We start from the raw sequence: 18260 nt of genomic DNA, 5'->3' as shown, positions 1-18260 counted from the left end.
AGTTTTCTTCTTCATTTTGTTTGAATGTTTGGCAGGATTAATTAGATAATGCAAGATTTATGTACACAAGAATTTTACCCACATTCTATAATCAGCATTCTTAAGTTTCTTTTTTATTTCAGGATAAAGCCAAGTAGTTTTACATATGCTGGGATTAAGGATAAACGAGCCAAAAGTAGTCAGCTTGTTTCTGTTAAAGAGGTAAGATTGAATTTGTTGAAGATATATTGATTAAAGGCTTGCAGTATGGACAAAGATGGATCAGATACCAGTTAAGATATGTGTGTATGCATGTTCATGCATCCTTCTCTGTGAATGTGATTCATTTATCACTGCTGATTTTGATTATAAATATATGTAAAAGGATTACCACATAATATGCTCCCAGATGTTTTATTTCAGCAGATAATTCCAATATCTTTCGTTTTATTAATAGTAGAATATGATATACTTCAAGTAAATGGTTGAGTGAGAGTGGGGTGTGCAGGATGTTTAGAGAAATTGATTGTTGAGAGAAGAAATGAAGAAAAGTGAATGGTGTAATCTTATAATCAAGATGTTTCCCTTTTTTTTTATAAATAGTGTATGTAAGTGGAGTTCACCAATTATGGAGACTCTATTGCTTTGGCCTCCCCCTTGAAGAAGTTCTAGTTGGAACAGGCATCAGGGATATAAATAGATACATAGTTAGTGTGTAAATGGTTGCTTTTAGACTGTTCAGTTCTCAACATACATTACCAATGCCCTCTGTCAAGGTGAGTATGGTCAACTCACCTTGTCATCTGGGAAGTGACCATATTGTACTTATTGGTATCATTTATTCCACATTTAATTATACTTAACCGCTGTATCCCACCTCGGCGAAATAGTGCAGGGAAAAAGATGAAGAATAGCCCAACCACTCATATACACATTTATATACATAAACGCCCATCCATGTGCATATACATACATATAAGTATGAAGGTGTATATATATATTTTTTTTTTGCCGCTGTCTCCCGCGTTTGCGAGGTAGCGCAAGGAAACAGACGAAAGAAATGGCCCAACCCACCCCCATACACATGTATATACATACGTCCACACACGCAAAATATACATACCTACACAGCTTTCCATGGTTTACCCCAGACGCTTCACATGCCCCGATTCAATCCACTGACAGCACGTCAACCCCAGTATACCACATCGCTCCAATTCACTCTATTCCTTGCCCTCCTTTCACCCTCCTGCATGTTCAGGCCCCGATCACACAAAATCTTTTTCACTCCATCTTTCCACCTCCAATTTGGTCTCCCTCTTCTCCTCGTTCCCTCCACCTCCAACACATATATCCTCTTGGTCAATCTTTCCTCACTCATTCTCTCCATGTGCCCAAACCATTTCAAAACACCCTCTTCTGCTCTCTCAACCACGCTCTTTTTATTTCCACACATCTCTCTTACCCTTACGTTACTTACTCGATCAAACCACCTCACACCACACATTGTCCTCAAACATCTCATTTCCAGCACATCCATCCTCCTGTGCACAACTCTATCCATAGCCCACGCCTCGCAACCATACAACATTGTTGGAACCACTATTCCTTCAAACATACTCATTTTTGCTTTCCGAGATAATGTTCTCGACTTCCACACATTCTTCAAGGCTCCCAGAATTTTCGCTCCCTCCCCCACCCTATGATCCACTTCTGCTTCCATGGTTCCATCCGCTGCCAGATCCACTCCCAAATATCTAAAACACTTCACTTCCTCCAGTTTTTCTCCATTCAAACTCACCTCCCAATTGACTTGACCCTCAACCCTACTGTACCTAATAACCTTGCTCTTATTCACATTTACTCTTAACTTTCTTCTTTCACACACTTTACCAAACTCAGTCACCAGCTTCTGCAATTTCTCACATGAATCAGCCACCAGCGCTGTATCATCAGCGAACAACAACTGACTCACTTCCCAAGCTCTCTCATCCCCAACAGACTTCATACTTGCCCCTCTTTCCAAAACTCTTGCATTCACCTCCCTAACAACCCCATCCATAAACAAATTAAACAACCATGGAGACATCACACACTCCTGCCGCAAACCTACATTCACTGAGAACCAATCACTTTCCTCTCTTCCTACACGTACACATGCCTTACATCCTCGATAAAAACTTTTCACTGCTTCTAACAACTTTCCTCCCGCACCATATATTCTTAATACCTTCCACAGAGCATCTCTATCAACTCTATCATATGCCTTCTCCAGATCCATAAATGCTACATACAAATCCATTTGCTTTTCTAAGTATTTCTCACATACATTCTTCAAAGCAAACACCTGATCCACACATCCTCTACCACTTCTGAAACCACACTGCTCTTCCCCAATCTGATGCTCTGTACATGCTTTCACCCTCTCAATCAACACCCTCCCATATAATTTACCAGGAATACTCAACAAACTTATACCTCTGTAATTTGAGCACTCACTCTTATCCCCTTTGCCTTTGTACAATGGCACTATGCACGCATTCCGCCAATCCTCAGGCACCTCACCGTGAGTCATACATACATTAAATAACCTTACCAACCAGTCAACAATCCAGTCACCCCCTTTTTTAATAAATTCCACTGCAATACCATCCAAACCTGCTGCCTTGCCGGCTTTCATCTTCCGCAAAGCTTTTACTACCTCTTCTCTGTTTACCAAATCATTTTCCCTAACCCTCTCACTTTGCACACCACCTCGACCAAAACACCCTATATCTGCCACTCTATCATCAAACACATTCAACAAACCTTCAAAATACTCACTCCATCTCCTTCTCACATCACCACTACTTGTTATCACCTCCCCATTTGCGCCCTTCACTGAAGTTCCCATTTGCTCCCTTGTCTTACGCACTTTATTTACCTCCTTCCAGAACATCTTTTTATTCTCCCTAAAATTTAATGATACTCTCTCACCCCAACTCTCATTTGCCCTTTTTTTCACCTCTTGCACCTTTCTCTTGACCTCCTGTCTCTTTCTTTTATACGTCTCCCACTCAACTGCATTTTTTCCCTGCAAAAATCGTCCAAATGCCTCTCTCTTCTCTTTCACTAATACTCTTACTTCTTCATCCCACCACTCACTACCCTTTCTAATCTGCCCTCCTCCCACTCTTCTCATGCCACAAGCATCTTTTGCGCAATCCATCACTGATTCCCTAAATACATCCCATTCCTCCCCCACTCCCCTTACTTCCATTGTTCTCACCTTTTTCCATTCTGTACTCAGTCTCTCCTGGTACTTCCTCACACAAATCTCCTTCCCAAGCTCACTTACTCTCACCACCCTCTTCACCCCAACATTCACTCTTTTTTTCTGAAAACCCATACAAATCTTCACCTTAGCCTCCACAAGATAATGATCAGACATCCCTCCAGTTGCACCTCTCAGCACATTAACATCCAAAAGTCTCTCTGTCGCGCGCCTGTCAATTAACACGTAATCCAATAACGCTCTCTGGCCATCTCTCCTACTTACATAAGTATACTTATGTATATCTCGCTTTTTAAACCAGGTATTCCCAATCATCAGTCCTTTTTCAGCACATAAATCTACAAGCTCTTCACCATTTCCATTTACAACACTGAACACCCCATGTATACCAATTATTCCCTCAACTGCCTTATTACTCACCTTTGCATTCAAATCACCCATCACTATAACCCGGTCTCGTGCATCAAAACCACTAACACACTCATTCATCTGCTCCCAAAACACTTGCCTCTCATGATCTTTCTTCTCATATATATATATATATATATATATATATATATATATATATATATATATATATATATATATATATATATATATATATATTTTTTTTTTTTTATTTACTTTGTCGCTGTCTCCCGCGTTTGCGAGGTAGCGCAAAGAAACAGACGAAAGAAATGGCCCAACCCCCCCATACACATGTATATACATACGTCCACACACGCAAATATGCATACCTACACAGCTTTCCATGGTTTACCCCAGACGCTTCACATGCCTTGATTCAATCCACTGACAGCACGTCAACCCCGGTATACCACATCGCTCCAATCCACTCTATTCCTTGCCCTCCTTTCACCCTCCTGCATGTTCAGGCCCCGATCACACAAAATCTTTTTCACTCCATCTTTCCACCTCCAATTTGGTCTCCCTCTTCTCCTTGCTCCCTCCACCTCCGACACATATATCCTCTTGGTCAATCTTTCCTCACTCATCCTCTCCATGTGCCCAAACCACTTCAAAACACCCTCTTCTGCTCTCTCAACCACGCTCTTTTTATTTCCACACATCTCTCTTACCCTTACGTTACTCACTCGATCAAACCACCTCACACCACACATTGTCCTCAAACATCTCATTTCCAGCACATCCATCCTCCTGCGCACAACTCTATCCATAGCCCACGCCTCGCAACCATACAACATTGTTGGAACCACTATTCCTTCAAACATACCCATTTTTGCTTTCCGAGATAATGTTCTCGACTTCCACACATTCTTCAAGGCCCCCAGAATTTTCGCCCCCTCCCCCACCCTATGATCCACTTCCGCTTCCATGGTTCCATCCGCTGCCAGATCCACTCCCAGATATCTAAAACACTTCACTTCCTCCAGTTTTTCTCCATTCAAACTCACCTCCCAATTGACTTGACCCTCAACCCTACTGTACCTAATAACCTTGCTCTTATTCACATTTACTCTTAACTTTCTTCTTCCACACACTTTACCAAACTCAGTCACCAGCTTCTGCAGTTTCTCACATGAATAAGCCACCAGCGCTGTATCATCAGCGAACAACAACTGACTCACTTCCCAAGCTCTCTCATCCCCAACAGACTTCATACTTGCCCCTCTTTCCAAAACTCTTGCATTTACCTCCCTAACAACCCCATCCATAAACAAATTAAACAACCATGGAGACATCACACACCCCTGCCGCAAACCTACATTCACTGAGAACCAATCACTTTCCTCTCTTCCTACACGTACACATGCCTTACATCCTCGATAAAAACTTTGCACTGCTTCTAACAACTTTCCTCCCACACCATATATTCTTAATACCTTCCACAGAGCATCTCTATCAACTCTATCATATGCCTTCTCCAGATCCATAAATGCTACATACAAATCCATTTGCTTTTCTAAGTATTTCTCACATACATTCTTCAAAGCAAACACCTGATCCACACATCCTCTACCAGTTCTGAAACCACACTGCTCTTCCCCAATCTGATGCTCTGTACATGCCTTCACCCTCTCAATCAATACCCTCCCATATAATTTACCAGGAATACTCAACAAACTTATACCTCTGTAATTTGAGCACTCACTCTTATCTCCTTTGCCTTTGTACAATGGCACTATGCACACATTCCGCCAATCCTCATGCACCTCACCATGAGTCATACATACATTAAATAACCTTACCAACCAGTCAACAATACAGTCCACTCACTCTTATCTCCTTTGCCTTTGTACAATGGCACTATGCACACATTCCGCCAATCCTCAGGCACCTCACCATGAGTCATACATACATTAAATAACCTTACCAACCAGTCAACAATACAGTCACCCCCTTTTTTTATAAATTCCACTGCAATACCATCCAAACCTGCTGCCTTGCTGGCTTTCATCTTCCGCAAAGCTTTCACTACCTCTTCTCTGTTTACCAAATCATTTTCCCTAACCCTCTCACTTTGCACACCACCTCGACCAAAACACCCTATATCTGCCACTCTATCATCAAACACATTCAACAAACCTTCAAAATACTCACTCCATCTCCTTCTCACATCACCACTACTTGTTATCACCTCCCCATTTGCGCCCTTCACTGAAGTTCCCATTTGCTCCCTTGTCTTACGCACTTTATTTACCTCCTTCCAGAACATCTTTTTATTCTCCCTAAAATTTAATGATACTCTCTCACCCCAACTCTCATTTGCCCTTTTTTTCACCTCTTGCACCTTTCTCTTGACCTCCTGTCTCTTTCTTTTATTCATCTCCCACTCAATTGCATTTTTTCCCTGCAAAAATCGTCCAAATGCCTCTCTCTTCTCTTTCACTAATACTCTTACTTCTTCATCCCACCACTCACTACCCTTTCTAATCTGCCCACCTCCCACTCTTCTCATGCCACAAGCATCTTTTGTGCAATCCATCACTGATTCCCTAAATACATCCCATTCCTCCCCCACTCCCCTTGCTTCCACTGTTCTCACCTTTTTCCATTCTGTACTCAGTCTCTCCTGGTACTTCCTCACACAGGTCTCCTTCTCAAGCTCACTTACTCTCACCACCCTCTTCACCCCAACATTCACTCTTCTTTTCTGAAAACCCATACAAATCTTCACCTTAGCCTCCACAAGATAATGATCAGACATCCCTCCAGTTGCACCTCTCAGCACATTAACATCCAAAAGTCTCTCTTTCGCACGCCTGTCAATTAACACGTAATCCAATAACGCTCTCTGGCCATCTCTCCTACTTACATAAGTATACTTATGTATATCTCGCTTTTTAAACCAGGTATTCCCAATCATCAGTCCTTTTTCAGCACATAAATCTACAAGCTCTTCACCATTTCCATTTACAACACTGAACACCCCATGTATACCAATTATTCCCTCAACTGCCACATTACTCACCTTTGCATTCAAATCACCCAACACTATAACCCGGTCTCGTGCATCAAAACCACTAACACACTCATTCAGCTGCTCCCAAAACACTTGCCTCTCTTGATCTTTCTTCTCATGCCCAGGTGCATATGCACCAATAATCACCCACCTCTCTCCCTCAACTTTCAGTTTTACCCATATTAATCGAGAATTTACTTTCTTACACTCAATCACATACTCCCACAACTCCTGTTTCAGGAGTATTGCTACTCCTTCCCTTGCTCTTGTCCTCTCACTAACCCCTGACTTTACTCCCCAGACATTCCCAAACCACTCTTCCCCTTTACCCTTGAGCTTCGTTTCACTCAGCGCCAAAACATCCAGGTTCCTTTCCTCAAACATACTACCTATCTCTCCTTTTTTCACATCTTGGTTACATCCACACACATTTAGGCACCCCACTCTGAGCCTTCGAGGAGGATGAGCACTCCCCGCGTGACTCCTTCTTCTGTTTCCCATTTTAGAAAGTTAATACAAGGAGGGGAGGATTTCTGGCCCCCCGCTCCCGTCCCCTCTAGTCGCTTTCTACGACACGCGAGGAATACGTGGGAAGTATTCTTTCACCCCTATCCCCAGGGATAATATACATATATATATACATAGCGTGGGCTATGGATAGAGTTTTTCGCAGGAGGATGGATGTGCTGGAAATGAGATGTTTGAGGACAATGTGTGTTGTGAGGTAGTTTGATCGAGTAAGTAACGTAAGGGTAAGAGAGATGTGTGGAAATAAAAAGAGCGTGGTTGAGAGAGCAGAAGAGGGTGTTTTGAAATGGTTTGGGCACATGGAGAGAATGAGTGAGGAAAGATTGACCAAGAGGATATATGTGTCGGAGGTGGAGGGAACGAGGAGAAGAGGGAGACCAAATTGGAGGTGGAAAGATGGAGTGAAAAAGATTTTGTGTGATCGGGGCCTGAACATGCAGGAGGGTGAAAGGAGGGCAAGGAATAGAGTGAATTGGAGCGATGTGGTATACAGGGGTTGACGTGCTGTCAGTGGATTGAATCAAGGCATGTGAAGCGTCTGGGGTAAACCATGGAAAGCTGTGTAGGTATGTATATTTGCGTGTGTGGACGTGTGTATGTACATGTGTATGGGGGGGGGGGTTGGGCCATTTCTTTCGTCTGTTTCCTTGCGCTACCTCGCAAACGCGGGAGACAGCGACAAAGTATAAAAAAAAAAAAAAAATATACATATACACATACACACATACACATACATACGCACATATACACACACACACACACATACATATATATACATATGAAAAATATAAGAAACACTTTAGAAAACTGAAACTTATATATATATATATATATATATATATATATATATATATATATATATATATATATATATATATATACATATATACATACATACATACATACACATACATACACACATATACACACACACACACATATACATGTATATACATATGAAAAATGTAAGAAATAATTTAGAAAACTGAAACTTCTAGCTTGAAATGAAATGAAAAAATGAATGTCACATAATGGTTCAACATCTGGCTTTGGAAAAGGGAAATGTATAATTCATTTACAGAAACGTCAATAGTAGTTCACATCATTTTAACCAGTGTATCAATAAGCTTCAATGTCTAAGCTACATTTTTCCCAATTTCACTATTTTCTTGTCAAAGCACCATGTATGAAAACTATCACTCCAGTAACACAACTATAAACATTTACTTCCCCTTTAAAAAAGTTCTGGGGAAGTCTGTCTTGATACACTGCGGGACACTCTACCACCTGGCGAGGTTTGTGTTGCAATGGTTCTTGATTCACAAACGTAGTAGCATCACTGGTGGGCGGAAGAACATTCTTGTAACCACAGCAAGGATCACAGTCCGTGCAACTCCATTATGATGGTTCTTCTCATGACGCGACGTTCATATGAAGTTTTTATCTTGTGCTCGTCCTCGTTGACGGCGTACGTCAGCTCGGTCTCCTCGAAGCCCGTAGCCGACATGCGCTGGTCGTGGTGGTGTGAGGTTGGAGAGGTGCAGTGGCTGGCAGTGTTGCTGGTCCATTAACAGCTGTGTGTCAGCCAGCCCGGCTCTGGGCCTGAGCAGCCAGCCATCCGTTGCTACAGACAATGGAGACTGTTTGGGCAGCATTGTTGGCAGCCACTGGTTTACTATTGTGTTTTTCTAATGAGGTCTGCACATTCGGAAGTAACAAGGTAAAACTGGCTGCTCCGGCCCATTTCCTACTAAATTGAATATCTATCCCTTGTGGGTCAATATAAATGTTGTCCCTTGATTAGAACACCTTGCACTTTCTTCGCTTCCATATGTTACAAGGTTCTTGCCTTCAGCAATTCTCCCTAAATAATCTGTCCAGTATTCACTTATTGCCTCTTGCTTTACTTCAGTGCACATTTTGGCAGTTTCTTTAAGTAGTTCCTTAATTTCATCATCATTTGGATTTAATCTATGTACATAACTTTCCAAGGAGTTTATATATATATATATATATATATATATATATATATATATATATATATATATATATATATATCATTAAATTTTAGGGAGAATAAAAAGATGTTCTGGAAGGAGGTAAATAAAGTGCGTAAGACAATGGAGCAAATGGGAACTTCAGTGAAGGGCACAAATGGGGAGGTGATAACAAGTAGTGGTGATGTGAGAAGGAGATGGAGTGAGTATTTTGAAGGTTTGTTGAATGTATTTGATGATAGAGTGGCAGATATAGGGTGTTTTGGTCGAGATGGTGTGCAAAGTGAGAGGGTTAGGGAAAATGATTTGGTAAACAGAGAAGAGATAGTGAAAGCTTTGCGGAAGATGAAAGCCGGCAAGGCAGCAGGTTTGGATGGTATTGCAGTGGAATTATTAAAAAAGGGGATGACTGTATTGTTGACTGATTGGTAAGGTTATTTAATGTATGTATGACTCATGGTGAGGTGCCTGAGGATTGGCGGAATGCGTACATAGTGCCATTGTACAAAGGCAAAGGGGATAAGAGTGAGTGCTCAAATTACAGAGGTATAAGTTTGTTGAGTATTCCTGGTAAATTATATGGGAGGGTATTGATTGAGAGGGTGAAGGCATGTACAGAGCATCAGATTGGGGAAGAGCAGTGTGGTTTCAGAAGTGGTAGAGGATGTGTGGATCAGGTGTTTGCTTTGAAGAATGTATGTGAGAAATACTTAGAAAAGCAAATGGATTTGTATGTAGCATTTATGGATCTGGAGAAGGCATATGATAGAGTTGATAGAGATGCTCTGTGGAAGGTATTAAGAATATATGGTGTGGGAGGAAAGTTGTTAGAAGCAGTGAAAAGTTTTTATCGAGGATGTAAGGCATGTGTACGTGTAGGAAGAGAGGAAAGTGATTGGTTCTCAGTGAATGTAGGTTTGCGGCAGGGGTGTGTGATGTCTCCATGGTTGTTTAATTTGTTTATGGATGGGGTTGTTAGGGAGGTAAATGCAAGAGTTTTGGAAAGAGGGGCAAGTATGAAGTCTGTTGGGGATGAGAGAGCTTGGGAAGTGAGTCAGTTGTTGTTCGCTGATGATACAGCACTGGTGGCTGATTTATGTGAGAAACTGCAGAAGCTGGTGACTGAGTTTGGTAAAGTGTGTGGAAGAAGAAAGTTAAGAGTAAATGTGAATAAGAGCAAGGTTATTAGGTACAGTAGGGTTGAGGGTCAAGTCAATTGGGAGGTGAGTTTGAATGGAGAAAAACTGGAGGAAGTGAAGTGTTTTAGATATCTGGGAGTGGATCTGGCAGCGGATGGAACCATGGAAGCGGAAGTGGATCATAGGGTGGGGAGGGGGCGAAAATTCTGGGGGCGTTGAAGAATGTGTGGAAGTCGAGAACATTATCTCGGAAAGCAAAAATATATATATATATATATATATATATATATATATATATATATATATATATAAATATATATATATATATTTTTTTTTTTTTTGCTTTGTCGCTGTCTCCCACGTTTGCGAGGTAGCGCAAGGAAACAGACGAAAGAAGTGGCCCAACTCACCCCCATACACATGTATATACATACGTCCACACACGCAAATATACATACCTACACAGCTTTCCATGGTTTACCCCAGACGCTTCACATGCCTTGATTCAATCCACTGACAGCATGTCAACCCCGATATACCACATCGCTCCAATTCACTCTATTCCTTGCCCTCCTTTCACCCTCCTGCATGTTCAGGCCCCGATCACACAAAATCTTTTTCACTCCATCTTTCCACCTCCAATTTGGTCTCCCTCTTCTCCTCGTTCCCTCCACCTCCGACACATATATCCTCTTGGTCAATCTTTCCTCACTCATTCAATCCATGTGCCCAAACCACTTCAAAACACCCTCTTCTGCTCTCTCAACCACGCTCTTTTTATTTCCACACATCTCTCTTACCCTTACGTTACTCACTCGATCAAACCACCTCACACCACACATTGTCCTCAAACATATCATTTCCAGCACATCCATCCTCCTGCGCACAACTCTATCCATAGCCCATGCCTCGCAACCATACAACCTTGTTGGAACCACTATTCCTTCAAACATAGCCATTTTTGCTTTCCGAGATAATGTTCTCGACTTCCACACATTCTTCAAGGCTCCCAGAATTTTCGCCCCCTCCCCCACCCTATGATCCACTTCTGCTTCCATGGTTCCATCCGCTGCCAGATCCACTCCCAGATATCTAAAACACTTCACTTCCTCCAGTTTTTCTCCATTAGAAAGTTAAAAAATACAAGGAGGGGAGGATTTCTGGCCCCCCGCTCCCGTCCCCTCTAGTCGCCTTCTACGACACACGAGGAATGCGTGGGAAGTATTCTTTCACCCCTATCCCCAGGGATAATATACATATATATGCATATATACATACATATACACATACATACGCACATATACACACATATACATATATATACACATGAAGAATGTAAGAAATAATTTAGAAAACTGAAACTTCTAGCTTGAAATGGAAAGGGAAATGTATAATTTATTTACACAAACGTCAGTAGTAGTTTTCATCAATTTAACCACTGTATCATACTGCCTGGTCCACTTCTCTTATCATGAAACAGGAATATTGGCTTATGATGTTTCTCAATTTCCTTCATTACACAAAGTACAACAATATCTTGGATACATGAGGGTAGGTAGTTGGTCATCCGCCATAATAAAGCCTTGACAGACCAAAAATTTATCTGGACCTCAACTTTTCCAGTACATTTATGAAAAACACCTTTTTGCTTTCCATCTCTATCACTTTGAAAAAAAAAAAAAAAATAAGCTTCAATATCTAATATACAATACCTACACAGCTTTCCATGGTTTAACCCAGATGCTTCACATGCCCTGATTCAATCCACTGACAGCACGTCAACCCCGGTATACCAAATCGATCCAATTCACTCTATTCCTTGCCCTCCTTTCACCCTCCTGCATGTTCAGGCCCCGATCACACAAAATCTTTTTCACTCCATCTTTCAACCTAAAATTTGGTCTCCCACTTCTCCTCGTTCCCTCCACCTCCGACACATATATCCTCTTGGTCAATCTTTCCTCACTCATTCTCTCCATGTGCCCAAACCATTTCAAAACACCCTCTTCTGCTCTCTCAACCACGCTCTTTTTATTTCCACACATCTCTCTTACCCTTACGTTACTTACTTGATCAAACCACCTCACACCACACATTGTCCTCAAACATCTCATTTCCAGCACATCCATCCTCCTGCACACAACTCTATCCATAGCCCACGCCTCGCAACCATACAACATTGTTGGAACCACTATTCCTTCAAACATACACATTTTTGCTTTCCGAGATGATGTTCTCGACTTCCACACATTCTTCAAGGCTCCCAGGATTTTCGCCCCCTCCCCCATCCTATGATCCATTTCTGCTTCCATGGTTCCATCCACTGCCAGATCCACTCCCAGATATCTAAAACACACTACTTCCTCCAGTTTTTCTCCATTCAAACTTACCTCCCAATTGACTTGACCCTCAACCCTACTGTACCTAATTATCTTGCTCTTATTCACATTTACTCTTAACTTTCTTCTTTCACAGACTTTACCAAACTCATTCACCAGCTTCTGCAGTTTCTCACATGAATCAGCCACCAGCGCTGTATCATCAGTGAACAACAACTGACTCACTTCCCAAGCTCTCTTATCCCCAACAGACTTCATACTTGCCCCTCTTTCCAAAACTCTTGCATTCACCTCCCTAACAACCCCATCCATAAACAAATTATATATATATATATATATATAAGAGTTTTGGAAAGAGGGGCAAGTATGAAGTCTGTCGGGGATGAGAGAGCTTGGGAAGTGAGTCAGTTGTTGTTCGCTGATGATACAACGCTGGTGGCTGATTCATGTGAGAAACTGCTTAAGCTGGTGACTGAGTTTGGTAAAGTGTGTGGAAGAAGAAAGTTAAGAGTAAATGTCAATAAGAGCAAGGTTATTAGGTACAGTAGGGTTGAGGGTCAACTCAATTGGGAGGTGAGTTTGAATGGAGAAAAACTGGAGGAAGTGAAGTGTTTTAGATATCTGGGAGTGGATCTGGCAGCGGATGTAACCATGGAAGCGGAAGTGGATCATAGGGTGGGGGAGGGGGCGAAAATTCTGGGGGCCTTGAAGAATGTGTGGAAGTCGAGAACATTATCTCGGAAAGCAAAAATGGGTATGTTTGAAGGAATAGTGGTTCCAACAATGTTGTATGGTTGCGAGGCGTGGGCTATGGATAGAGTTGTGCGCAGGAGGATGGATGTGCTGGAAATGAGATGTTTGATGACAATGTGTGGTGTGAGGTGGTTTGATCGAGTGAGTAACGTAAGGGTAAGAGAGATGTGTGGAAATAAAAAGAGCGTGGTTGAGAGAGCAGAAGAGGGTGTTTTGAAGTGGTTTGGGCACATGGAGAGAATGAGTGAGGAAAGATTGACCAAGAGGATATATGTGTCGGAGGTGGAGGGAACGAGGAGAAGAGGGACACCAAATTGGAGGTGGAAAGATGGAGTGAAAAAGATTTTGTGTGATCGGGGCCTGAACATGCAGGAGGGTGAAAGGAGGGCAAGGAATAGAGTGAATTGGATCGATGTGGTATACCGGGGTTGACGTGCTGTCAGTGGATTGAATCAAGGCATGTGAAGCGTCTGGGGTAAACCATGGAAGGCTGTGTAGGTATGTATATTTGTGTGTGTGGACGTATGTATATACATGTGTATGGGGGGGGTTGGGCCATTTCTTTCGTCTGTTTCCTTGCGCTACCTCGCAAACGCGGGAGACAGCGACAAAGTATAATAATGTAATAATAATAATAATATATATATATATATATATATATATATATATATATATATATATATATATATATATATATATATATATATATTTTTTTGCTTTGTGATTGGGAATACCTGGTTTAAAAAGCGGGATGTACATAAGTATATGTATGTAGGTAGGAGAGATGGCCAGAGAGCGTTATTGAATTAGGTGTTAATTGACAGGCGCGAAAGAGAGACTTTTGGATGTTAATGTGCTGAGAGGTGCAACTGGAGGGATGTCTGATCATTATCTTGTGGAGGCTAAGGTGAAGATTTGTATGGGTTTTCAGAAAAGAAGAGTGAATGTTGGGGTGAAGAGGGTGGTGAGAGTAAGTGAGCTTGGGAAGGAGACTTGTGTGAGGAACTACCAGGAGAGACTGAGTACAGAATGGAAAAAGGTGAGAACAATGGAAGTAAGGGGAGTGGGGGAGGAATGGGATGTATTTAGGGAATCAGTGATGGATTGCATAAAAGATGCTTGTGGCATGAGAAGAGTGGGAGGTGGGTTGATTAGAAAGGGTAGTGAGTGGTGGGATGAAGAAGTAAGATTATTAGTGAAAGAGAAGAGAGAGGCATTTGGACGATTTTTGCAGGGAAAAAATGCAATTGAGTGGGAGATGTATAAAAGAAAAAGACAGAAGGTGAAGAGAAAGGTGCAAGAGGTGAAAAAGAGGGCATATGAGAGTTGGGGTGAGAGAGTATCATTAAATTTTAGGGAGAATAAAAAGATGTTCTGGAAGGAGGTAAATAAAGTGCGTAAGACAAGGGAGCAAATGGGAACTTCAGTGAAGGGTGCAAATGGGGAGGTGATAACAAGTAGTGGTGATGTGAGAAGGAGAAGGAGTGAGTATTTTGAAGGTTTGTTGAATGTGTTTGATGATAGAGTGGCAGATATAGGGTGTTTTGGTTGAGGTGGTGTGCAAAGTGAGAGGGTTGGGGAAAATGATTTGGTAAACAGAGAAGAGGTAGTAAAAGCTTTGCGGAAGATGAAAGCCGGCAAGGCAGCAGGTTTTGATGGTATTGCAGTGGAATTTATTAAAAAAAGGGGTGACTGTATTATTGACTGGTTGGTAAGGTTATTTAATGTATGTATGACTCATGGTGAGGTGCCTTAGGATTGGCGGAATGTGTGCATAGTGCCATTGTACAAAGACAAAGGGGATAAGAGTGAGTGCTCAAATTACAGAGGTATAAGTTTGTTGAGTATTCCTGGTAAATTATATGGGAGGGTATTGATTGAGATGGTGAAGGCATGTACAGAGCATCAGATTGGGGAAGAGCAGTGTGGTTTTAGAAGTGATAGAGGATGTGTGAATCAGGTGTTTGCTTTGAAGAATGTATGTGAGAAATACTTAGAAAAGCAAATGGATTTGTATGTAGCATTTATGGATCTGGAGAAGGCATATGATAGAGTTGATAGAGATGCTCTGTGGAAGGTATTAAGAATATATGGTGTGGGAGGGAAGTTGTTAGAAGCAGTGAAAAATTTTTATCGAGGATGTAAGGCATGTGTATGTGTAGGAAGAGAGGAAAGTGATTGGTTCTCAGTGAATGTAGGTTTGCGGCAGGGGTGTGTGATGTCTCCATGGTTGTTTAATTTGTTTATGGATGGGGTTGTTAGGGAGGTAAATGCAAGAGTTTTGGAAAGAGGGGGAAGTATGAAGTCTGTTGTGGATGAGAGAGCTTGGGAAGTGAGTCAGTTGTTGTTCGCTGATGATACAGCGCTGGTGGCTGATTCATGTGAGAAACTGCAGAAGCTGGTGACTGAGTTTGGTAAAGTGTGTGAAAGAAGAAAGTTAAGAGTAAATGTGAATAAGAGCAAGGTTATTAGGTACAGTAGGGTTGAGGGTCAAGTCAATTGGGAGGTGAGTTTGAATGGAGAAAAACTGGAGGAAGTGAAGTGTTTTAGATATCTGGGAGTGGATCTGTCAGCGGATGGAACCATGGAAGCGGAAGTGGATCATAGGGTGGGGGAGGGGGCGAAAATTTTGGGAGCCTTGAAAAATGTGTGGAAGTCGAGAACATTATCTCGGAAAGCAAAAATGGGTATGTTTGAAGGAATAGTGGTTCCAACAATGTTGTATGGTTGCGAGGCGTGGGCTATGGATAGAGTTGTGCGCAGGAGGATGGATGTGCTGGAAACGAGATGTTTGAGGACAATGTGTGGTGTGAGGTGGTTTGATCAAGTAAGTAACGTAAGGGTAAGAGAGATGTGTGGAAATAAAAAGAGCGTGGTTGAGAGAGCAGAAGAGGGTGTTTTGAAATGGTTTGGGCACATGGAGAGAATGAGTGAGGAAAGATTGACCAAGAGGATATATGTGTCGGAGGTGGAGGGAACGAGGAGAAGAGGAAGACCAAATTGGAGGTGGAAAGATGGAGTGAAAAAGATTTTGTGTGATCGGGGCCTGAACATGCAGGAGGGTGTAAGGAGGGCAAGGAATAGAGTGAATTGGAGCGATGTGGTATACAGGGGTTGACGTGCTGTCAGTGGAGTGAATCAAGGCATGTGAAGCGTCTGGGGTAAACCATGGAAAGCTGTGTAGGTATGTATATTTGCGTGTGTGGACGTGTGTATGTACATGTGTATGGGGGGGGGGGTTGGGCCATTTCTTTCGCCTGTTTCCTTGCGCTACCTCGCAAACGCGGGAGACAGCGACAAAGTATAAAAAAAAAAAAAAAAAAAAAATATATATATTATACCTGGGGATAGGGGTTTAAGAATACTTCCCACGTATTCCCTGCGTGTCGTAGAAGGCGACTAAAAGGGGAGGGAGCGGGGTGCTGGAATTCCTCCCCTCTCGGTTTTTTTTTTAAATTTTCCAAAAGAAGGAACAGAGGGGGGCCAGGTGAGGATATTCCAAAAAAGGCCCAGTCCTCTGTTCTTAGCGCTACCTCGCTAATGCGGGAAATGGCGAATAGTTTAAAAAAAAAAAATATATATATATATATGTTCAAAGATTAATAACATGATATATTGAAAAGAAAATTTTTTAGAGCATTGCGATTTTCCCATATAGTGAGAATTAATTGAATATATGAGCTCCAAAGAAATCAGTGAAAAATCCAAGGATATAACCTGGCATTTTGTTGGATTTTCTTGATATCTCAGATTTTCTTGACAATCTCAGTAGTGTTGCTCATTGTAGTGAATATGAGGTCTAAAACCTGTATTTTGTATTATATCTCTGGTATTATCATTTAGAATAATTTGTCTTAGTTCAAAGATCAATAACATGATGAAATAGTGTAAATGGAAGTTTTTAGGGCAAAGATCCTTATTCGGCATGGTGATTTGCCTCTATGGGAAGAAGAAAATCTAAGCTCGATGAAATTGGTGAAAAACTCAAGGTTATAGCCTTACATTTTGATGGATTTTCTTCATGCCTCAGATTTTATTTTTATATCACAGTAATGGTTCTCCTCATTTTGCTAAGTAAGAATATGAGGTCTTAAGAGCTGTGTATTTGTGTTTTTGCTTGGCTAGTATTATGTGGATTTTTTTTTTTTTTTTTTTTTTTTTTTTTGCCGCTGTCTCCCGCGTTTGCGAGGTAGCGCAAGGAAACAGACGAAAGAAATGGCCCAACCCACCCCCATACACATGTATATACATACGTCCACACACGCAAATATACATACCTACACAGCTTTCCATGGTTTACCCCAGACGCTTCACATGCCTTGATTCAATCCACTGCCAGCACATCAACCCCGGTATACCACATCGCTCCAAATCACTCTATTCCTTGCCCTCCTTTCACCCTCCTGCATGTTCAGGCCCCAATCACACAAAATCTTTTTCACTCCATCTTTCCACCTCCAATTTGGTCTCCCTCTTCTCCTCGTTCCCTCCACCTCCGACACATATATTCTCTTGGTCAATCTTTCCTCACTCATTCTCTCCATGTGCCCGAACCATTTCAAAACACCCTCTTCTGCTTTCTCAACCACGCTCTTTTTATTTCCACACGTCTCTCTTACCCTTACGTTACTTACTCGATCAAACCACCTCACACCACATATTGTCCTCAAACATCTCATTTCCAGCACATCCATCCTCCTGCGCACAACTCTATCCATAGCCCACGCCTCACAACCATACAACATTGTTGGAACCACTATTCCTTCAAACATACTCATTTTTGCTTTCCGAGATAATGTTCTCGACTTCCACACATTCTTCAAGGCT

General features: G+C 41.8%; 1 protein-coding gene across 1 annotated transcript in view; it reads left to right on the top strand.

Moving 5' to 3' along the window:
• LOC139748811 (pseudouridylate synthase 7 homolog) overlaps window positions 1–18260 on the top strand; it is a 558239-nt gene that overhangs the window by 223735 nt on the left and 316244 nt on the right. Inside the window, exon 8 of the mRNA XM_071662245.1 lies at window positions 123–201. Coding sequence (XP_071518346.1) covers window positions 123–201 — 79 coding nt within the window. The remainder of the gene's footprint in view (window positions 1–122; window positions 202–18260) is intronic.

Source organism: Panulirus ornatus, chromosome 1, assembly GCF_036320965.1.
Source record: "Panulirus ornatus isolate Po-2019 chromosome 1, ASM3632096v1, whole genome shotgun sequence".
NCBI classification, from domain to species: Eukaryota; Metazoa; Arthropoda; class Malacostraca; order Decapoda; family Palinuridae; genus Panulirus; species Panulirus ornatus.
This window is presented reverse-complemented; position numbering and strand designations above follow the sequence as displayed.